The sequence below is a fragment of the Aphelocoma coerulescens genome, chromosome 3 (assembly GCF_041296385.1).
Source record: "Aphelocoma coerulescens isolate FSJ_1873_10779 chromosome 3, UR_Acoe_1.0, whole genome shotgun sequence".
Taxonomy (NCBI): domain Eukaryota; kingdom Metazoa; phylum Chordata; class Aves; order Passeriformes; family Corvidae; genus Aphelocoma; species Aphelocoma coerulescens.
In genome coordinates this window covers 78,346,662-78,370,396 of record NC_091016.1, presented here as the reverse complement: position 1 = coordinate 78,370,396, position 23,735 = coordinate 78,346,662, and the positions used below count along the sequence as shown (strand labels likewise).

At 37.3% G+C, this 23,735-nt stretch overlaps 1 protein-coding gene across 1 annotated transcript in view; it reads left to right on the top strand.

The window, feature by feature from the left end:
* The window catches only part of SLC16A10 (solute carrier family 16 member 10), a 67,818-nt gene extending 44,195 nt beyond the window's left edge, over window positions 1-23,623 (top strand). The window contains exons 3-6 of the mRNA XM_069010978.1: window positions 2,173-2,611; window positions 17,967-18,110; window positions 19,594-19,822; window positions 21,020-23,623. Of these exons, the coding sequence (XP_068867079.1) occupies window positions 2,173-2,611; window positions 17,967-18,110; window positions 19,594-19,822; window positions 21,020-21,255 (1,048 nt within the window). The 3' untranslated portion in view covers window positions 21,256-23,623. The remainder of the gene's footprint in view (window positions 1-2,172; window positions 2,612-17,966; window positions 18,111-19,593; window positions 19,823-21,019) is intronic.
* Window positions 23,624-23,735: the final 112 nt, after the last annotated feature.

The window sequence follows — 23,735 nt, the reverse complement described above, 5'->3', positions numbered from 1 at the left end:
TTCATTTTATTAAACAAACAAACGAAACCCCCACTTCTTGATATATTTTAAGAAGCTTCTTACTAAACGTGAGGTAAAAACTAAAAGATGTGCCTTGGAAAAGTCTTTCTTCCTCCTTGCTTCCTAGTAGTATGTTGAGTGATGAATACTAAACCACCCTTGTCATTAGATAAAGATCATTCTTTTGTTTGTCTGATACCCAATGGAACAAGGGCACGGAAGAGACGTGCTAGAGCAAGCTATTTTGTAAAGGGTTTAAAAATATTTCAGCTTAACTAAACTTTGAAGAGCACTTTGAGAGGTGAATTCTTGTAAGAGTACACTCCAGGTTGATGTGCATACTTGGCATTTCATTATGTTACTTACACTAAAATGATTTATGCTCATGATGTTATCAGTTCATTAAAGGAGTATAATTCAGATATACAGAAGTCAGTGTTCTAGAAGTAAAATATTGTAAAGCTGACAAATGTTCCTATGATCTACTGCTTTTGCATTGCACTAATTTCTTTATATAAATTTTATGTCTTAGGAAATTGAGACATAAGAGTGTTTATGATGCAGGACAATATTTTAATATGCATGTTGTGCTGCAGACTCTTGGAATGAATTTACGTATGGAAGCAAAAGTTCACTGTCCTTACTGTACTATGTTGCTCCTCTCATTTTATAATTGCTGGTTTTATTTTTCCTGGTTATTTTCCATTAATAAAGGTAGTAATTCTTTTCCCCATATGTTGTTTCTGCTTGGCTTATGTTGTGTATCATCAGTTTCGGAAATTGATCGCTTAGTATAGAAAGTGACAATATTATGTTACAGAAATAATTATTTTTCACTATAATACACAAAACCAGAGTTTCTGGAGTCAGACCTTTGTTAGGTCAAATAGTATTTTCAAAGAAGTTCTTTAATTGCATAGGAAGCTTGTGAAGTCTATTTTTGTATAGAGGGGTGCTGGCAAGTTGCATCCTGTGATGAAAAGCACTACATAAAGCATTCATGCTCCTTAAAAAAAAAATGAATGTATGGGCTGTTATTATGTATTGACTGTTTTTCAGAACTGCTTTAAAAGCAGGTGTTAACTAATAAAAAAGGTGGGGGGGGGGTTCACTGAAAACAGAACATTTTAAAAAATTATATAAACTGATATGTGCCACCTCAGAAATCTTGTAAAAATTTTCTTGCATACTGCCTCCATCTAAATGTTAAAAAATGTTTTATTTCGCTAACTAATACTACAGTACTAATTTAATTAATTATACTGATACTGTTACTTCATACTTTTAACATTTCTTGCACAAGTACTTTTTACTGATGTCACAAGTCTGTCTGGGATCAATTACAATGGCTTTGCTTTATTTCAGGTGTAGAGTAAATGGTAATGATGGTGAACTTTATGATGAAGAACCACCTTATTATGAGATGAAATTTTTCATTCCTTATTAACAATTTTTTTAGTTCTTTCTTAGAATATTCAGTATATGTCTCAAAACACTGAATTTAAAATATTTATTCAAAAAGGGGCTATTTGTCTAAAAAATTAATACCTAAAATGTCTATAATTTAATAATGTATTATATTACAAAATTTTGTCAGTATTTTAATTTTCATTATTAATGATGTTTGCCATGTTTGTTACTTTATTTTCATAATAAACTGTTTACTTGATTTTTCTGGGTTCATGAGGAGAGTTCAGTATTACATTTGAACTGCTAGCACAGTGAAGAAATGTGTAAATCAAAGCAGTACAAATTTCCCGGGGAGGGGGGGGAATCCAAAAACCCAGCAATGGTTGAACGTACATTTGGCTAATTTGCCCTGACAATGACTTCTAAAACTTTTTTTAGCCACACTTGTAGTGTATGCCCAATCACAGCTTCCTGGGTCTAAGTTACAGACCCCACACCAGCTGCCTCACACACTATTTGATGTAATTATAATTGGATGTAATTTTTCTTTTTTTACCTGTTGAATGAATTCTATGAAATTTTCAGTGGAAGGAGATAGAATAATTGCTGAATTAAGCTGATACGGTGCTATCTAACTAAAGTGTATACAAACTCGTAACTCACTTGTTGATTGATTGGGAAACTGTCTTGCATATGGGAGGTGAATATCAGCAACCACTGCCTTACAAAACACTAATGAGTTGTTCTTTTCTTTTGGTACAGCACCATTGAACCTCTGTATTTCACCTACGGGATCCTGTTTGCCTGTGGCTGCTCGTTTGCCTACCAGCCATCCCTGGTCATTCTCGGGCACTATTTCAAGAAGCGCCTTGGGCTCGTGAATGGCATTGTCACTGCGGGCAGCAGCTTGTTCACAGTATCACTGCCCTTCCTCCTGAGGGTTCTCATCGACTCTGTTGGCCTGTACAACACCTTGCGGGTCCTCTGCATCCTTATGTTTGTTCTCTTCCTGGCTGGATTTACATACAAACCCCTTGTTCCCAACACCAAAGACAAGGAGGGAGGAAAGAAGGGAAAGTCCAAATTTCCTCCTGCGAAAAAGATTTGCAATTTCTCCGTTTTCAAAGTTCTCAGTTACCGAATCTGGGCTTTTGGGATCCCCGCTGCACTTTTTGGATACTTTGTGCCTTATGTTCACTTGGTAAGTGCACGTTTCTTCCTACATGTGATGTTTGAAAATATTTGCCTTTGTGTTACTGATTTTAGAAATCAATTCGTGATAAGAAGCCAGATTTAAACTGCAAGTTGTGTTGGAGAGAAACACAAAATTAATTTGGATGTTGTCTTATTAAAAGAGTGCTTTAATCAGAAGTATTAGTTAAGCCAGTTAAAATCTTTGTTCTTTGTTCTCAATGTAAGGTTTAAAATACTTTAACCATGAAAAGAGAGATTTGAAAAATATTCTTTACTATTCCAAAGAGAATTCTTTATTTTGGTACTCAGCTGCATACATTGCCAATGACACTTGTGTGTTTTAGAGGAAGTGGGAAAGGAGTAAATAACAGGGAACAGGTTAGAAGTATAATTTTTGTTCCTTGGTATTGAGGTATGTTCAAATATCAGTTTTTAGGATCGATTGTATTCACCATTTTTCAGGTTTATTAAAAGCAAAATACCTGGATTTTTCTGTCTCTCAAACTCTAGCCTTGTAGTTTACTACTATAGCATTAATATGACTGCTCCTCTTACCCTGTCCCAACTGCCAGGTGAGCTGTGTTTTACTGCTGTCTACAGCAGCTGATGGAACTTTGGCTTCTGGTGATGGGGAAGGTGTCAATTAGCTGTTTCTTGTACATCTACTGGAGTTAACTTGTTTCCCTTGCATTTTTTTTCTGTAGTACACTCCTAAACTAAGAAGTTTAGGTGCAACGGGGAGATGCATATATTGTATCAGGCTGGCTGACACACGTTGCACTGCTTAAACGGTGAATTATTCTTGAGCAGCTTGCTGGTGGTGGTCTCTAAACTGAAGTGGTGTAAACCATAAGGATTAAAAGGGAAAGGTGGGGAAAAAAGCCCACAGCCCCCAATGAGACACTCCTTTTAGACCGTTACACATCCTCATATTAAGAGTTTTTGTTAGAGTATGGGCTAGTAGAACTCAGTATGAAAACAGAAGGGTCATGTTAATATTCATTATTCACCCATGATAGAACAATGGGATTAATGATAATGAATATCTTTACTTCTGTCAAAAAATCTTCCATGCCTTAAAAGCCATTCTTAATGCAATGCCTTTTCCTGGTCTTAAAATCAAGAGTCATACATGGTTAGAAGGGGAAAAGGGATTTTACCTTGGTATTTATTTTAAGGATCCTTAGGTGCACACGTCCAGGTCATATGCATCAAGATGCACCCTGCCTGAGTATGTCCCCAAAGATTGGGTATAACATTATAGGTCTTACTAATTAGCATATCTATCAAAGATTCCCCAATGAGAGGCTCAAGTGAGCCCCCCTCCCCAAGGAACCTTCTCCTGGATGGTTCTGTCTTAGTTCACAGAATGTGTTCTGGAGAGGACCTTGGGGTCTGGGGCACACTGATCCCTAGCTACGAAGCCTCTAAAATGTTTAATCTCTTAGCTTGACAAACAAGTCCAAGACTGTAGGGAAAAAGCACTAGGAATATAGAAGTTGTAAAAAGGTATAACAGGGGTATAAAAGAAAAGGCAAAAAATCTTCATGGCATCAATGCAGTATAACAAGTAGTTGTCACAGCTTTCTGTTAATTGGTTAGATTACTGGCTCTGCATCATATATTTATTTTTAAAATTACCTTATGGTGGGGGCTAGTGTGTTTTCGAGCAGCTGTAAACTGACTTATGAATGGTTAGTTCTTGTAACTTAGTTTCTAATAATGTAGATCTTACTGTATAACTCTTCAAATTAGACTATTTTGAAGGACTATACAATCCAGATGACATCTTGTGCTATTTCCCCATAAGCTTTGTAGAGATGTTTTGAAATAAAATGATCTTTAGAGGAGTAGAAGTCAAGTGTTGTGGAGTAAGCTATTGGATAGGTAATAAATGATTCTTAATGCTTGCAGAGAACTGAAGAATAAGGCTATACAAGCAAGCAGAAAGAACTTCTAAAATATACTTGTTGAGCAAAAAGCTTGTGATTTCTTTTATGAAGGTGCTTGTATTACTGCTTCCTGTTTATAAATCAGACTAAAGCAGCTAGTTGACTTGTAGAGAACAAAACTCATTATATTATAATAATATAATTTTTATAGGGTGCTCTCACTCCTGAGAGTGCTTTCCCTTCCTCCATATCAGATTGGCACAAATTCTGTTTATGAAATAAAACTCCAGCATAGGAAAACAATTTGATTGAGAGTGTTTCTAATATAGTGTTTGGTAAGACTATAAAACTTATTCCAGTATACTTCTAGAATCTAATATTTTAAAGATTACCTCAAAATTATATGAAGATACTCTTTTTGCTCAGAGTTTCAGAGAAATCATGATGCTTAAGTGTTTATAACAAAATCTTCAATGGTAGACAGATGCGTGCTTTGTTTGCCCCCTTTGAGAGGGGAAGCTCTTCACCAGCTCTTAGTAAAATTTAGACTGAATAACTCTTGTCAGAGCCCCTCCCTGAAACCCACAAGTTTTCATTTTAATTTACTTGTATCTAAATACTTAATTTTTCTTCAAGTCCCTGTGGATCAGTATTTGAGAAAGTGAATAGATCAGTGTTTGTGAAGGCACAGCATGGATTGTGCCCTTCAACACAGATACTTCAGCTCAAGTGGATAGCTCTGCATGTTTTTTTATCCTAGTTTTGTCTGCTTTTGATAAAAAAGCCACACTTTATGTACTTCCAGAAGTACACAGAAGTATGTACTTATGAATAAGTCAAAGGCTATAAGAAAAAATAAGGTTTTTCACTGGTACATTTACCAAACCAAAGACTACTTTCCTCAGCTTTTGAGAATGAAAGCTACGATTGTTTAGTTGTTTATTGTATTTTTAAAACTCTAGTAATACTGGAAATATGATCCTTAGACAAGTGACAGCTTTCTTTATGCTAAAATTCTTGAATTTTTCCCAGTGTTAGGGGGGGCTGAGAGCAGCCAGACTGCTAGACAGGGATGCTGGTTGCAAGTGCCCTAAGAAAAAAATACTTATACAGTGAGTGTCATGCCCTCTGAATCTCTTATCCCTCTGACCTGGTACCTGTACTCACCAAGTCCCATTTTTCCCACCTGGAAAGACAGCTTCTGCCAGAATGGCTGCTCTTGACCATGTGATGATGCACAGGTGGCACAGATCCTGCGGGTTGGGGTCCTTGTGTGTCACCGCTCGGCCCGTGGTGGCTGCAGGCTGGGTGTGCCGTGGTCACTGTCTGGAGTCACTGTCTGCCAGCCTGGCACTGCACAGGAGCTCCTGAGGTCCCAGCCAGGGTCTCTGTGTGCTTCTGGGCCAGCCCCGGTCTCTGTTCGTGCCTCTTCTATTTTCTGCAGCCTGTTAGAAAGGAGAATACATGCTGTGAAACCTGTAGTAAGAAAGAAGTAAAAACATTTTTGGGTATTGGAATAACAGAATTAGCCAAGTCTTTGCAGTTTAACTCTCTGCATTGTATTTGCTATGTGGAGTAAAAGCTGTTAAAACCGAAGAAACAACCTGCTCATTAAGTAGGCTCTAATTAAAATTAAATGCATTAACAAATTGATTATATGGCATGCTAGATAGGAACTGGTAACTCTTGCCAGCTCCTTGACGTGAATCCTGACTGGTAGATATCAGGCATCAGATTCCTTTTGGCTCTTGCAAGGGAGATCCAAAAGGGAGAGCTTTTCTTATCCCAGTTTAATTGGTGTCAAATTCCGTTAATAGGTGTTCCGTTACATGTGACTTGAGAATTGGGTTATAAAGACTACAAATAAGTTTTGACTTAAGTTTATTATATACTTTCAGCATGAATTGAGATTGTTGAAGAACGAACTGATAAGTCATAAGATTACTAAATCAAATGCTTGTTATTCCTCTCAATTTTAAAACCAATCCAAACTAGTGATTGAAATTTTTTTTTTTTGGATGCCTCTCTAAAGTAGGCAGACAGACAATAAAATCCTTGTTTAGTCTTTTTTTGTTTAAATTGTGAATTCACAACAGCAATCTGTGGAATTAGTGGAAAAAGCTCTTTCCAAGTGTTTTTTAGTAAGGACTGTCTCACAAGTAAATGATGAAGTTATTTGAAACAAAGTATACCTAGTCTCTGTGCCACTTGTCCTGTGCTTGTTTCGATAATAGAGTACTTCTGTTTTTCAGCAGTCTGATGTTAAGGGTTTAGTGTTGTTCTCTTACCCTTAAAACATACTTAATCAGGATCATGCATCCTTAATTCTTAGGAGCTTGTTGGGTCATTTCTGTTAAAATTTGATACAAGGTCACATGCTCTGTAGCTTACAAGATGTGGTTGCTTTTTGTGCTTTATTTAGCAGGGTGAAAAAAATACTGTTTAAAATGGATGTAGTCACTGCCTAATCTTCTCTAAGCTGTGACTAAAGTGGTTACCAGGTTTCAATATGAATTTAGGAAAATATTAATTATGACACACAAAAAGGGGGCCAGTATTGTGTTCTTTTGATGTAGCAATGTTCAGCCACTATGAAGAATACTGGTAGGACTGAGAATACCATCTTAATACTTTCAGTGCAGTGTTTCAGTCCTGTAGGAATTTGTCTTGGGGTGTTCACAAGTATGGTTTGATTTAGCAGTTACTTTTATTAAATGCCTCTTGCTAATGATAGGTCCTGCCTTATTTATAGTATTTGACAACTTGCAGGATGAAAAACTGAATTTAACAACCAAGTAGTTGAACAAAATAGTGCACATATTTATTATATGTTCTACTTTAAAAAAAAAACAAACAACTGGATGGTAGATAATGCAATAAAAATGTGTCTTGATAAAGTTTCTTTCTGAGTTTAAATATTTGTTATGAAGAAAATACTGCTAGAGAATGACTAGATATATTTGAAAATTAGGCTTATGGTTTAAATATGGCTGCAGGCTTGTATACAAAGCTACCCATTAATTGATATGCAGTGTGAAAGTTACCATGACACTGACTGGAGTCTTAAAACTTCAGAATAGCTCAGGAAAAAGATTTCAGTATTTCTCACCTTGCTTTGCTGCCTATTTCTTAATTTACTGTGTAAATCTGACTTTTCCTTTTGATGCTTATCCATGCTCATATTCCACAGTGGGTACATACTTGCATATGTAGAGATTTTTGGTTAGCAGTAGCTATGTGGAGTGCATGTGTTCTCTGTCTGTTGGCTTCATGTTTAAGAGATGAAAAAATGGTTTGTGTGCGGCCATTTTTTCCAACAGCTTTCTTGGAAACTGTCTTGGTAGGCAAATAAGTACTGGATTTAATGTTCTCCATAGATAGGTGCTGAAGATTCAATGCCTCATTGCTTCTCTGTAATCTGCACATGCCAGGAATAGGTTCATCTGGACCTCCAGGGAGCAGGGAAGTGAGATTGCAGACCTAATGCTTAGTGAAACAAAAGGTAGATATGCTGCTGAGAAACAAAGCATCACCTTGGACTCTGCTCTAAGATTCTTGGAAAAGAAAATGTGTCTCAGAATAAAAAGTAAAGATGCTTCCAAGCAATTTTATTCATGGGAGAGTCATGAAGCTGGTTAGAGTCACTGTTGAGTACATGTTAGTCATAAGAACTTTTTCATGTGTATAAACAAACTTATTTTCTTGGCTGCATTGCAAAATCAGACAACTTAGATAAATATTAGTCTGTCCTCTGGGTGGCTGTGTCTGTCTTCAGATCTTGTATCACTTTGAAGTTGCTGAGTCTAGTGCTATGCCCACATAGTCTGTCCTTGGACAAAAAGGTAGTGCTGTCTGTTGGTCCATGCTTCCTATCTTTTGCTGGAACATCCATTTTGTTCCTGCTCTTTAGATAAGTAGTCTTTTTTGCTTTAGAAATATCGTAATTAACAGGAGGACTTGCTGATATGGATTATAGATGATGCAGACTTTTTTTGCCAGATTTGATTCCTCCCCCCCACCTTCTGTTCTGTAGTGTAAGTTCTGTGTCTTTTGTGTGATTTAACTGTTCTACAGCTACTTTATCACCTTGGAGTACCTTTTTAAATTGAGCCTTGAGGATGACTTGGCCTTCAGCTCTGTTCTTTATGAGCCACCTATTTTGGCTTGTCTCTGCCTATTTCTCACTCTGTATCAGTGATGTGCCTTGTTTTAGTTAATAAGAGATCAGATTCTGCTGTGCAAATTCAGTGTGTTTGAACCTTTGCCCCCTAGAACATGTGCCAATAAAAACTGCTGTCTTGTGCAATCAGCTTGGAGAAATGAAGAGCCAAGTTCTTGTGAGATCCTCTGTAGTCACAGTTTGCCTAGGAACTTGTCTGAAATTCTTGCTATGTAGCTGGAAAGCTGTATTTACTTCTGTGTACTCTGCAAGTTTCTGAAACTTTTTCAGGACAAAATATTCTATCTATTCTACCTATTAAGAAAAATTGACATTTTCCACTTGTAAACTGCACTCTCCCCAGGTAAAAACTTTGGGTTGTTAGGAAGAATTATACTAGAAAAATATGAAGGGGGTATAGAAACCACCTAAGATTGTTCAGGCAGATCTGAGCTGCCATATTGGGATAAGCTATGATAGTCAGGATGAATCTCACTGCAGTGTTTGATGTTCTGCCCAACAAGACCCTAATCATCATCTGTACCATTGCTTACAAATATTTCTGTAACTCTTCAAGCCTCTCCTGAGGGGAGAACACACTGATGTTGTGTTCCCTAAATGTTGTCAGATGTGACATCTCTAAATTACATATCTTCATTTGAGAAATGAATGTTTTAATTTCTGCCCTTGTCCACAGACAGTGGCAGTGGCTCTGTGTTCTCTGCAGTGAGACTTGCCCAAGGAGCCATAGTAGAAAGGACTTACCTTGCAATATGCGAAGCTCTTCAGGTTTTGCGCTGTATGTAAAGTCCTAATCCTACACCTCTTTCCTCCCTTTAATTCTTATGCTCCTGGATTCCACAGTGGAGACAAATGGAAGCACAGAGCTAAATGTTTTCCTTTATGTCTGAGTGCAGAGCATGGTGAAGAGTCTGATGTATACCATAAGGCTTCTAGGAACCAAAAATCTCTAAACTTTAACATACAGAATCTGCATATCCACAGTAAATGCATACACATAACACATCTTGTGAGGCAATAACACATCAGTTCTCATAAGGTAAGTACTGTCTGTGTTTTGTGAACCACCTGTATTAGGTCATAAATTTGCTACTTTTAGAATGTTATGTAAAATAATGCTTAATATCTAATGGGTGTGTCTGGATATTTTTTTTACTCAAACTGGAAAAAACAGCCTCCATCACTCCATTCACTTGCTTTTGTGGACTGCTATTCAAGAAACCTCTTCATTTCTTCAGATCTCCTACATCAATCATTTGTCTGAAGTCTAAAATGTCTTTTATTTCCCAGAATCTGCTGTTAGTCTTGTAATGGTAGGAAAGTATCTTTTAAATTATGTCCTGTACTAACAGTAATTGTGTGTCAAACAGGTTTCTCTATACTGTAGGTAATCTAAAAAAGCTAAAACTAGGTATAGCTGTTGATTTTAGCATCCTTACTTTTCTCATCCACTTAATCTATCAGATTTCTTTCTCCAATGGAAGACTAACAAGACACTGGTTTTCTAAAGGTCTGATGTAATTATTAAGCAGATATCTCTGAGACCCAAAATCTTCAGTGGCTCCCCATGCTTTACTTGCTTTTCTAATCTTTGCATTTATCTCCCTTCAGATCTCAACATCTGCTGCAGTTTGACTGCCCAGGTTAGTGAAATTTTCCCCCTTTATTCCAATTCTATTTTCCCACTTCTGTCATTATCCTGTGCACCCATTTCTTTTCCAGTATTCCTTAATGTTGACCTGGCAGTATTTATTCTTGGTTAGATCATCCACTTTGCACGTTGGGGGTGGTGGTGGGAAAAGAAAGAAATTATTTCCTACTTTATACTTGTAATTGCTATTGAAAGCATATTTTAGATGTGTTTTTCAAATAAGTACTGAAGATAAATAGATAACATAGGTACAGAAAGAACAGAAACAAAAAAGAATAAAGCAAAGGTTTTCTGGGTTTTTTTTTTAGAAGTAAAAGTAAATGAAAGTTTTAAAAATAAATTAGGTAGCAGGTATGCTCAGGCACAAACTACATAGTGACCCTGAAGGATAACAGTGAAGCAGTCTTCCTCAGGTCTGTGCAATACTGGCAGGTTGAAAGGTCTGAGTTTCACTGTGATTTCCTTTGTATCAGTCTCTAGCAGCACACTACTTCATGTACTCTGGCATAATACAAACTATTCTGATAGCAGATGGATCATACAGTTCAAAGTCAGAGTAAATTGCAAAGTGCGTTATCCTTTTTTTTTTTGTTTGTTTTAATGCTATTTTAATGGTAAACTCAAAATCCTGTCTTTGGATGCTTGAAACGTCTTGACTTGAACTGAACTCTTCAAACTCTTCATGTGCCCAGAACCCTGAGATCACAGGTGGTTTTGCCCTGCTGCCCTCATACAAAGTAGCAAAAACTCATTGCCAATTCCTTCACTTACATACAGACCACCTTTTGTGTCCAGTTCCTGCTCCAAGAGGAGCTGTATGGAAAATCTCTTTGCTTTTTAAGTCCTAATTAGACTTCTGAGTTTCTTACCATGTGTTTTGAATCTTCCATTGGGGGATCTCAGAACCTAGCTTTCTATTTGATTGCAGCAATTGTCAAGCTCTGAGCTATTTTTCAGGTTCTTTTCTGATGATTGAGTTAAATTTGTCATTACTGCTGAGCAGAGTATTTCCTAGAAAAAGGAGAGCTGGTTTTGGATTGCTCCAGGCAGAAAAAAGAAAAAAGGAACATAAATGTCTGTATCCTGAGTAAAGACTGTAACTCTGTATGAGGAGGAGAGACTATCATTGTCATCTTTTTGTTGGGATTTAAATGAAAATTTGGCTACTTGATTCAATTTCTCAAGGCCCTGACCTGGTAGGTACCTGGCAGTGTATTTGGGACTTTCTTGAAGAATTGAGACACTTGAGAGCTTTCTGCTGTTCCCCAGTAGAATGAGTCAGGTGCTTCACCCAGGCTTGTGAAAGCTGAGGGGATTACGACCGTGTCCACAAGTAGGTCTCTAATAGTGAAGTGCTACGGATGCCCTGGGAATTCTGTGGTGGTTGAATAGAGAATCTGTTTAGGTTTTACTTGCCTAGGTCATATGGTTTAAGGAGTCTGGTCCTGAGAGATGTGATATAAGTAGCACAGATGCTGTTGTTGAGCAAGGAGGTCAGCCTCTCTTAGGACATGACAGTAGCATTGTACAGTATTTGTACAGGCTGTCCTAATCCATTGTTTTGATATTCCATAATTTCTTAATCATAGCATATCATATAATGTGCTCAGTTTTAATTACAGAAGGTGTAAACTGATAACATGTTATTACATTAGCCACAAGGATTTGAAAAGAATGACTTAAGCTTTTACTAGTGTAATGTAAGTGGTAATGTTAGAAAATTGCTTCCTTCAGTCATAGGTTTCCTTTTAATCAAATGTGCAGCAGAGTTTTACCAAGCTAGAACTAAATGAAGCATTTTTAAGTTGTAACACTCAGTAAGTATGTATCTGTGACTATTCTAAGACATCCAAGAAAACACTTTGAGAATCATAGAAAATAGGACTTGGAGGTATCTAATTTACCAGGTTTTTTTTCAGTACCAACTTACTTTGGTGTAGGACCTTTTAAAATATTTATTTTAAAAAATATTTTTCCACAAGCCATGCTTATAAAATTTGTTTGTTGCCAGGTCTTTCTTTTGTATTCTGTACACATGGTCCATGTAATAACGAGTAATGAACAAAACAGGACATAAAAAAATCAGCTGAGGCCTTACTGTTACTGAGCAGTACATAAAGGTCATGTCGTGTCCTGAATTGATGTATTTTATTATTATTATTGTATTAGACATGTATTCTAAACTAGCTCATAAGAATTATGTTTGAGAGAATTCCTAAATGCTGGCCAAAGTCAAGATTTGTTACATCTGCCCTTCCCTGTGTAGGCCAGGTTTGCTACCTACCATGTAATAGAGAGAATTTAGAGAAATTAGGGTTGTTTGTTTTCTTTTTTCCCCCCACAAATCTGTGTTGATCCTTAGTTTGTGATGTTACCTGTTAGATGTTTATAAATAGTTCTGGTTTTGTTTCCTTTTCTGCTGTTATTCTGGAAATTCAAATTAATGTGATTGACCTGTAAGTCTCTAGGATGTGCTGATAGTAGCTGATTTTGGACATAGTTTTGAGAGTAAAATAGGCCCTGGAAACACTGCTGTAGGCCACAAGAAACACAGACTGTAAATTATGCATTGTAGTCACAAATAGGAGCAATTTAAAAAACGTTTTAAAAGGATAAGTTTTATCCAACAATTTAACTCTTGTCCCTTGTGTACATAACACTTCAGTTCTTGTGGATCCCTGGCTTTATTCTGCATCCTTGTGCTCAGTCCCTGTGAGCTTCCAAAGATGTGTGTGTGCCTTATCTGTCTTGCTGCTGCTGCCCAAGCCACACCAAGCCATTGGTTTCCTTCATATGCTCTTTAGGACAACACTAACAGTTACGAAATTTTAATTTTTTTTTTTTTTTTATTTAGGGCATATGGCTTCAGGACTTGCTGTTTTTGGAAAAAAAACCCTGCAAAACCATTTTAACTGTGTAACTGTCAGCCTTGAGTCTTTTTGAATTTTAAATGCTTGGGGTTTTTATGTTAAATAGGCTTAACAGTTAACCTGTTAACTGTTGTGTTCAGTTTTACTTAAGAAATTCAGATGATGCTTGTTCTGAATCTTCATGATGTATGAATTATTCTGTTTAATCTGCTTTACTCAGTGGAATAAGAGAAAATTTCCTTATTGACATGTAATAAATCACCTTATTTATTTATTTTTCTCCTTGTTCTTTACACAGCTTAAATTGACAAGAGACAAAAAGAGCTATTACCACTGTTGGGGCAAGTGTGTCAGCAGGAATTTTTTGAAGATGTGTATATGCATATTTGTCATATGAAGACACTTAGCTACAGTCACATTTCATAGAAATTAACTCAGGATATTGGCACTCCCTTAAAAATGGATCCCTGTTAAGTATTAGTAATGCTATTTCTGTCTCTTAACATGAAGATCATCTTTTCTGTAGAAGTTCAGGAGTTGCTGGCTTGTTTTGCTGGTTTTTTGCTCATCAGTAAAAGTTTCTTTGGTGGAGTCTGGACCAGAAATGTATTTGCATTAAATGCTCTTCCTGGTGCCCAGTATCATAAAGCTCACTGGCAACCAAGTTTCTTTTTCTGTTTCTCGCCATCCTTACCCCCCATTTTTGTGGTGAGTCCATATGTTGGAGAATAAACAATGACTTATCCAGAGTTACTTTATGCTCTGCTTTTTAGCACTTTCTGAAACTTCCAATCATCCAGTACTGTTCACTGCAAAGAAACAGATCACCGGTCCTGGCTGCAGTGTTGATCCAGCTGATGGGATGGCCAGTGTGCCCACCTGGACTTAGTGGGGCCACTTCTCTCTGCCCTGGAGATAACTAAGTTGCATAGAAAGTGAGAAACTTGTTCACGGTCTGTTCTTGCAGACCTTCCTGGAAATTGGTTGGGGGTTTCAGGGCTCTTTGGTCTTGATTCCCCCCTACAATCCATGCTGGCTTCTCAACCTCATTCCTGTGCTTGCACTATTCTGTTATGCTTATCTCCAGGAGCCAGAACAAGGACATTCGTCCTGGAAGAGTGCTGCCCTGCCTCTGTATGGCCCCCTTCTCCAGCCACATCCTGTTCTTTTTCACAGTATGTTATTGCCAACAATCCTTGGTTGTTATTACCAGCAATCCTTGGTTGGCTCCACAGCTATCTGGCTATCAGTGTTTGAGACATGCACATGAGCCCCTTATCTTCTAGGCTTCTACACCCCCTCAGCTCTTTCAGGAAACTTAATTTGGAGCAGTTAGAATAATATCTCCAGTATATGAATGGTACCAGCAGTACTCTGTAAGCATTTCGTTTTAGCCTTACACTTGTTTTCAGTGAAAGTGTCAGAAATCAGGACTTGAATCAGTAATTGAAGAAAATTTAATGTTTAATGTGCTTTGAGTTTCCTAGGTTACATATTGCTGTTGGCCATCTCTGTTGGTCAGAGAGACTATTGGATTTAGCCTACTAAAGTTTTGCTTGGTTGGGAATCCCTGAAATGGAATATTCATGCGAAGAAAGTGGTTGACAGAATTATTTCTTACTAGTTCATAACCACTTCTTTCAGATTCAGATTGTGTTTGGAAAAAAAGGAGCTACAGCTTTGCTTAGATTGATGTCTTTGATTCACTGTGTGAATGTAGCTGAAATGTGTGTGCAGAGAAGGGAAGGTCTTAGCAAAAGCTGGGTGGGTCTTGGTTGGTTGCAGAGAGGTCAACCAAGACTGCATTCCAGCCACTTCTAGTCTCATTCTAAGAGTAATGAGAATTTGGACAACAAGATTTGTGTGTGTTACCCTGATAGAGGGTAGAGAGCACAGGTATAAAGCAGAATGCTGGTGTCAAGGATGTATTCAGTTCTAGTCTCCATTGCCTATATCTGGATTTGGAAAACTGGATTGTACAAAGATAAATTACATTTTTAAATCATGAAGCCGCCATGCTACTCTGGACTGTAATTTTGTATGAACCAACCAGGTCTTTTCTACATTCAGAAGCATCAGACCTGCAACTTGGCATGCACACAGCCCTGAGTGAAGAGGCAGCTGCATTACTGAGAACAGGCACAGCAGACAGTGAAATGCTTTGGCCTTTGCGTGCCTGGGTCCCCATTTGGCTGCTGTAGACAATGTCTGAAGAGCTGTATAATTACAACCTGTATAGTTCTGCAATGATGAGAGCTTTAATGCCCAAGAGGGTTCACAAGCAATTGCTCGTTGTGGGATTTTTGAGTAGTTCTAACAGATAAAAGGCTGTGGAAATCTGAATCTTGCTTGAGCTACTCCATAAATATATTTAACGTGGAGTTATACTTGCAGTACTGAATTAGTCCTGAATCCCTGTATTTTCAGACAGTTAATACTGCTGTTGCTTACAGCTTACTTGGTGACTGTGTCACTGAAGATTGAATATGCTGTTAAGGATCTGAGGATCAGCTTTGAGAGATCAGGCCAGGTTGCTCAGGGCTTTGTATGCTTGGTCCTGAAAAACCTCCAAGGAAAGAGTGAACCAAGCTCTCTGGGCAGCCTGTGCCACTGCCTTCCTGAGGAAAATGTTTCTCCTTATGTCTAGTTGGAAGCTTTCTTTAAGGTTATAGGTGTGCTTAAGAACAGTGAAGGCTACAAAAATTAATACTAATTTAGTTATTTGAAGTTTGGGATGACTAGTGGTTATTTTATTGCTTAAGGAGTTAATTGATTCAGTATTTTCCCTCTTTGATCTAAGAGTGGCAGCGTTTCACCCCCTGTGCTACTTTGAGAAATCCAGTTACTCAGTTGCAGGTGCAGGGTTAATAGTTACCTAGATGTAGAGCTTTATCTTGCCCCTTGAAAAGCCTCCAGGGAGTGGATGGATCAGGCCTGCTAATTAAACAGTCTAGAGGCTGCAGAAACCTGGAACAGGTGACAAAAATTGCAAAGAACACCTTGGCTTATCTCACCAGCAGGGCCAGCAGGTGTTGACAGGCACGTAAAGGTAGGGGTGGGAAAACTGTCAGCTTTTTCTTTTCTCACCTTTGGCAGAAAGGGAATAAGTAGAATAGCTTATCTTTTATGTTTAAATGTCATTTCAAATGAAAAAATTGCATCAGATTCTGTTCCTAAATGTGTCTTACAAAGCAAAGAAAAAAACAGAGCAAGCACCTGTCTTCAATTTAAATTAGACGTTTTTCTTTAAAACTAGAATAACCCCCCCCCCCCTTTTTTTTTTCTTACGAAATCAGTTATATTGGACAAATTAATATCAGATTCAATAGGCATTCTGTGACATTAAAAAAAACCCCAATAGATTTATACTTAAGAAAATTGTTCTTACTCAGCAAGTCCTGTTTTCTTGCTGGAAAAAAGGGCTTGGCTTGTATATTAACATTCTGGCCAGGAAAGAATCTAGACTATTTTGCTCTGTAAGTATTTACTAAAATGGAACTTTTTCATTTTATAGATAGGAAATTAAGGGTTCTCTGGTTTTCAGTGGTATCAGCCTCTCAGGTTGCCTTGTCTTTCAAATGTTCTTACTACATCTTTACTTAAAATCAGTTTCTTCTGTTTGCTCTTTCACGCCTCTGAGCTTTCACTTGTTTTTACTTGTTTTACTTTTCTTGTTCAGAACTACTTATGAGCACAGAGATTGCAGGATTGTGCAAATGATCTTCTAGTGCCCACTTTGTCATATTTGGTATTGCCAAGCATGTTCCAAAAAGCAATAAAACAATAGTGTAAAAAATCTCTTGTGGATAATTTTCTGGTCTTTGGGGTTGATTAAAAAACCACCCCCCCCCCCCAAAAAAAAAAACCAAACCAAAACAAAACAAAAAAAAAAAAAACCACAAACAAAAACCACTGTGGAAGTAGAGAGAATATAAAAAAAATCCAAATCCATCAAGCCAGTCTGGTGATATATATATGTATATGTATATTTAACATGACTTGAAAAGTTGGAACTACTGACACTGGTAGTTGATCCTGTTGTGGTTGATGACCTGCTGCCAGGAGCATCGATCAGTTGCTTTAGTTCTTCAGGCTGAAGTGGCTGGTAAATCATTCTTCCGTGTTCATTGCTGCTGTAGCTGCACCCTCTCGTGGGAGTGAGTGCTTGCTGTTGTGTTTGGAACTGCAGCTGGTTTCTGCCCCTCTTCCTCCTTGCCCCTGGACATTATGGATATTGGGATGAGACATTCTGGAGGGCCTCTTCTACTTGCACTGTCTGGTCTCCAGCTCTCTGCTGCTTGCTCCTGCCCTGAGCTGTGTTGCAAGTGTGGTAGCCTGTGTGTCTGTCTTCATGCACAGAGCAGTATTGCAGTGATTTCCATTAATCACTCAGTCCTGCACACCTGAGAGAGCCCCAGCCAGGGAAGCAACAGCCCGTGGGGCTTCTGTGTTACTTTGAATCTATGACTAGTAAATTAAGAGTGGTTGGAGAGAACACTTTGGTTGTTTTGGGGTTTTTTTGTATTAGAGCCTTCTTGTTTTCCTGAATTAAGTTCATTAATTGTGGTTAAAGCAACAACACATTTCAGATTGTTTTTATTGTACTGCACTAAATACTGCATTTTAAAATCTGTAAAAGCAGAGTAAGTCAAATGCCCATTTGTAGCTGAGTTTGTAAGTCTGAGATTGACAGATTACTTCTATTTGACTCAAGTTTTCCAAGGTCTATCTTTTAACTCTAAAGCAAATTATTTTCTCTTTTAAAACAGATGAATCATGTAAAAGACAGATTTGGTGACAGCGTGCCAGAAGAAGTGCTTCTGCTATGTCTGGGCATTACTTCAGGTGTTGGCAGATTGGTCTTTGGAAGAGTTGCAGATTATATTCCTGGTGCAAAAAAAATTTATTTACAGGTATGTCTTTATTGTTTCTATATTCCTTCAGAACTGTGTATTCTGAAGGATTTGGTTTTGGGTACTGTTAATAAGTAAGCAGAATTAACCAACTGGAGATTCAAATTTGGGAAGTTTCAAAACTCTAGGAAACTCAGTGTATGGTTTTTGATACTAGGAGCCTTTGGTACAAAGTTCATGAATCTGTGATTTTTGTTTTTAGTGCTAAGAGAATGTCTGTTTCCTGCTGGCTGTTTTCAGCTGGAAATGAAAGAAATTACTGATCATTAGCATGAGTGAGAACCTTTGGGGATTCTCTAGATTCTGCTTTCTCTGCTTTATTGCCTGATTTCATAATGGTTGTAGAAAGGGGACAAAATTAACCCATGTTTCTCTATTAAAGATTTTGGATATCTTGATCTTTGACAGGCACTAATTTGGTGTCAAATATGTTCTGTGCATAGTACACAGGGGTATGGCCATGGGAATTTAAGAGGTGCTTAGTTGAGGAGATTTTGCAGAAGGAGTCCTGACTTCTGGAAATGCTGAAGCTTGGAGATGAAGGGGGATATACATTTCTTTCTCTCCACGCTTATAAATGATATTTTTTGGGAAACTAGCAGTGTTAGTGTGGGATTTTGGAAAAGCTTAGAGCTCACTTTCATGTTGGCAACCACGAGGCGTTCGCCTTTTGGTCTCTTAAAATGAATAGCAAGGGAGACATCTTGTGGGGATTGTCTGCACTGCATGATGGAAATAAAAAATTCTTAGGCAATAACTACCTTTCTGCTGGCGTATTTGTTACCATGAAGAAATTTAGATTCCCTGGTGTTTTATTGTGGTCAGGTGGGACATTGATTTCCAATGCTGACACGTGGATGGTGCACAGGCAAAATTCTTTTGTTTTCTTTTTAATTTTGCTGAAAGACAGTTTTATTCCTTTAATCTAAAACAAGTAAATAACCTCAGGTTATATTAGAAAATCTCTGTAAGTATGCAATGACTACACCAATGTATCAGGATATTTTTTAATAGAAAAATTGTAATGTTTTCTCTTCTGTTGAATACAAGCACCTTGAAAAAACTCATAATACTGATATTTTTACTTAAAACAGTGAGTAGTCTGATTATAGTGTTTCAGCTGTTTTAAACTTTTAATATTTCTGTGACTTTTATTTGTGGAAAGAGCAGGGAGTAATTTCTCAAAAAATGTTAGTGCATGAGAAATGACCTTACAGAATCACTGTAGGATGATGGGTTACACGTGCATTTTCAAAGCTTCCAAAATGGGTAGTGGGATTTCTTTGCCTGTCATGAGTTATATGTGTTTGTTTTACCTTGTTATGTAACTTCTGATGGTGGTAATCCATGGAGACCGATTATTTTAAAGTAAATACAGGCAGACAGTTTAATTCACTGCTAATGCAAGGAAGTTCATTTGGTCTCTTTTGATTTGCAATATTGGTGCAATGTGTTTTTATATTTTTTCCTCGTTCATATTTAGGTGGCCTCATTCTTTTTTATTGGGCTGATGTCTATGATGATTCCTCTGTGCAATGTCTTTGGAGCTCTTGTTGCTGTGTGTCTCTTCATGGGTCTGTTTGATGGGTGCTTCATTTGCATTATGGCTCCGATTGCCTTTGAGCTCGTTGGGGCCCAGGATGTCTCCCAGGCCATCGGGTTTCTGCTTGGACTCATGTCAGTGCCTATGACAGTTGGTCCACCCATTGCAGGTGAGTGTAGACAGGGTTTGTAGGTGTAAATGTTACTATGTTTGCATGGCCGTGTTTCCCATTCCTGCATCACGTGCAGAGCACTGGCGTTGAAGTTTTCTCGGTGTGTGCTTGAGAAGATACAGTGAATTTAACTGCTGCTCGGGTTATTAATTTACTTCGCTCTTCAAAGTTTGCGCAGTCTTTTTCATTGTTATGTAGGTATGAAACATTCCTCAAAATAAAAATAGATAGGTTTCCAGTTGGATTTAGGACCTGACATTTTTCATGCTGTGTTAGTGATGGCCTATTGGTTGCTTGTGTTACAGAGGGGCTCCAAATTAAAATCTAAAAATTAACTGGATTCCAAAATTTGCTTATGTTAAAACCATTGTGAGGATAAAGGCTCTGGTCTATTTAATTGCTCCTCATGAGTAGGAACGCTGGCTTTATTCATTCTTTGGTGGGAGACTGACAAAGTACAGGTTTTGAAGATGAAAACTTGGAAGTTCTTGGGAGGTAGAAATAGCTAAAGCTGTATTCCTCACCACTGATGATTTTCAGTGGTAATTTACCCTGAAGTCTGGTGAGTGCTACTGAAAGGTACTTCATAAGATGTAATTGAACTGTGCAGCATTATAAAGGACAAAATTTTAAAACTGGAACAGAGCAGAGTAGGTGCTTCCTGATCTGGATATACTGTCACAGCTATTAATACTTAAATAGAATTTGACTAATGGGAGGAATTTGGAGAGAGCAATTAGAGTGAATTATTGGAAAACACACTTTTTAATAAGAGGCTATGAGGGATGCAATAAATGGAGCATATCTAGAATTAGAGGAATGGGCATATTGATCAAAGGTAACTGTTACCAAAAGAGAGGGAGTTTCTGTAAGTCATGGCAAGATACAAGTGCTGGAGAAGCTCAGATGAGCAACTTTCAAATAGGAAAGATGGTGTATGTTTTTAGTGGATGGTAATTAAGCAAATTTTAGTTGGTTGAGAGGTGACATACTGAGCTCTTCATTACTGCTCCAGATCAACTCTGAAATACCTTTCTACCTACATGTACACCTCTGTTTGGCCATCAGGTTGTCAGGCTCTAGTGGTTTATAATCTGTGCCAGCTCTTGGGTTTCTGCATCTGAAGCCATGACCTAGTTTTTGTAGATTCCTGAGGCCCCTTTATTGATGAGTGGTAACTTTGTGCCTTTGCAGGTTTGCTGCGGGATAAGCTTGGCACCTATAATGTAGCATTTTACCTGGCTGGAGTCCCTCCCCTCGTTGGAGGAGCTATTTTGTGTTTCATCCCCTGGGTCCATGAACGGCAGAAGTTGAAAGAGAGAGCAAAACCTGTTGATGGAGAAACTACAGAGAAAATGCTGGAAAATGAAAGCACTTTGGTGTCAGACACAACAGAAAAGCCAGTCAAAGAACTGGATTCTGGCCTTTGATGCCTCTTTTTTTTTTCCTTGTACCATCTGACCTCCTCCTACTGAAGCTAGATTTCTACTTTTTGGCTGAAGATATTATACGATACTGACGAAGTCTTCAACTATTGCTCAAATTGCAAAACTGCTACAAGAATCTTTTATACCATTGAACTTTTTGGACAAGTCTTTAAATTTGATTTCAAGCCACATTTTCAAGATATTTGAAGTTTTGTAGCTTTAGTGTGTACGAGTGTAGTGATTCTGTGTGTGAAGAGAATATTTTTCTAATCCATCAGAACTGATTTCTGGAAATGTGAAAGCTGGTTTTCCTCATTGACCCGGGATTCTTCAATGATATCTATGATCCATCCACTGCAGGCACACCCCTGGGTGTTTATACTGGATAATGTAGTAGCTCTTATGACTGATCTGTTTTTTGAAGTTTCTCATGCTGTTTACAGTCTTTTATAATTCTCTATCATGAACACAAATATGCATCTTTTTGCCAAAATGATTTTTTCATTAGAAAGCTAAATTATTAAACAACTGTTGAAACACTCACTTGTTTGCATTCACCTTTCACAGTAACCCAGACAAAGAACACTAAGGATGACATTTCTGATGGGCTCAGGTTTTGAATATGGGCAAACCAAGCTCCAAGTGCAAACACATTCAGAAGTAAAGCTGCTGAATAATAGATTTTTTTAATTATTATTATTTGGTGAAGGCAATACCTTTAAGGTGTATGTGTATAAATCTTTTTTCAGCCAAAACTCAGAGTAGTAGATAGTTTTGAAACTGTACTGATTAATTCTTTGGAGCAGTATTGTGAATTAGACTAAATTTCAAATTATTCTGTTGTACTTGTTAGGATTTCTTTTTTTTTGTTCTTAAAACCAAGACAGCTTTAAAGGATACATTCTAAGTGCAATACTAAGTTGTTTTTAAAGTGGAAATATACACAAGCTATTAAAACAACATTCAGCAATTAAAGATTTTTGCACTAAGTGAACATGCAGGTTTATTACAGGTCTTTATAGCTGTGTTCATTTGCCTGTAGGTTATATGGCTCCATATTTTATTCAAATATAAATAAATGTCTTTGCATGTCCTATTTCTTGCTTAACATCTTAAATGTCCCCATTGCTTATGTATTCTTAGGTATTATGCACTGTTTGTCAAGCAAGTAACCTCTTTTTCTGAAAAATGTTTAAAAGCATAATACTTTGAGATGAAAACACGGCTTTTCAGTTTATCATAAAACACTTCTAATCACGTTGCTTATCCATGGGAATGGTTCAGCAATCACTGGAATATTTAGTCATTCTTTATTTCAGGTCCATTTAATACCATTTAATATCCAATCAGTAATTTTTTTTTGCCTCATTTAAAACTGTCATAGTAAAGAGTAAATTAAATGTGATCTGGACAAAATGCATATTTAAGTGCTTTTTTTAATAAGTAACTGTTCTTGTTCTTAACATAAACCATGGAGGCATACTGTTTTACTTTTTTAAAATTATAACCTTTATTGTCTTTTCTATTTTCATTCTACTTCTTCCAGTGTTGTAGTGAATTGCTCAGAAAACCCATACAAAACAGCAATACTATTGCATTTAATGTTTACATCTAGCAACTGACAGAAGTTCTTTAAATATAATCAAGCAAAGCATCCTAATTATTGTAGACCAAAGCTCAGACTTATTTATACAGCAGAATTTCAATCCCTACTTTGCATGAGTGAGGTCTAAAAGAATTGAATCTTAAAATGTTAGACACATGTGGAGGGACTTGGAGGTGGGGGGGGGGTGTGAATAAAGCCAGTCTGTAAAACTGAGGTCCCTTCAAGTTCATTGGAACTTGTGCTCTGGCACATTGTAAGTACTTCTAAAATAGGCATTAAAATATGCATAGTAGTGTTAATTAGAATCACTGCCTTCATTACAAAAGCGATGCTGACAGCCAATGCTGCTCTTGTCTAGAGTGTTTCTGTAGAACGTGATATTCAGTATTATTTTCCATTTGGGCAATGCAGAAGGTGTTGTTGGCTAAGTGTGATAAAAGACTCCTGTTTCTTGTTGTTCTGTAATGGAAAATTAGTGTTAATCACAGATCTTGCATTTCATGTGTTTTTAGTCCTGAGTTTTATACCAAAAACAAAGCTGCTGCTTTTTTTTATCACTGGTGCAATTTGAAATGATTGTGACCAGGTATCTTGGTGTGTATTATGGCATCTTCCCAAAGTGCTGCTCTGTATCTCTGTAAATTATCTGGGAGAGTATAGAAAATAATTGTTGTTAAGTTTTACAAATGACACAGAAATGGTATAACAATAGTGTGGATTAATTATTGCCATGCTGTTTTAAAAAAATAAAAATCCAAACTCTCATATTTGAGTAACTAAATTCCATAAAATTTATAAAAATCCCAAAAACAACAAACCAAAAAACCACAAAAACCATGACTTCATGAGGAGGGTACAATGACTAATTGTTTAGGAG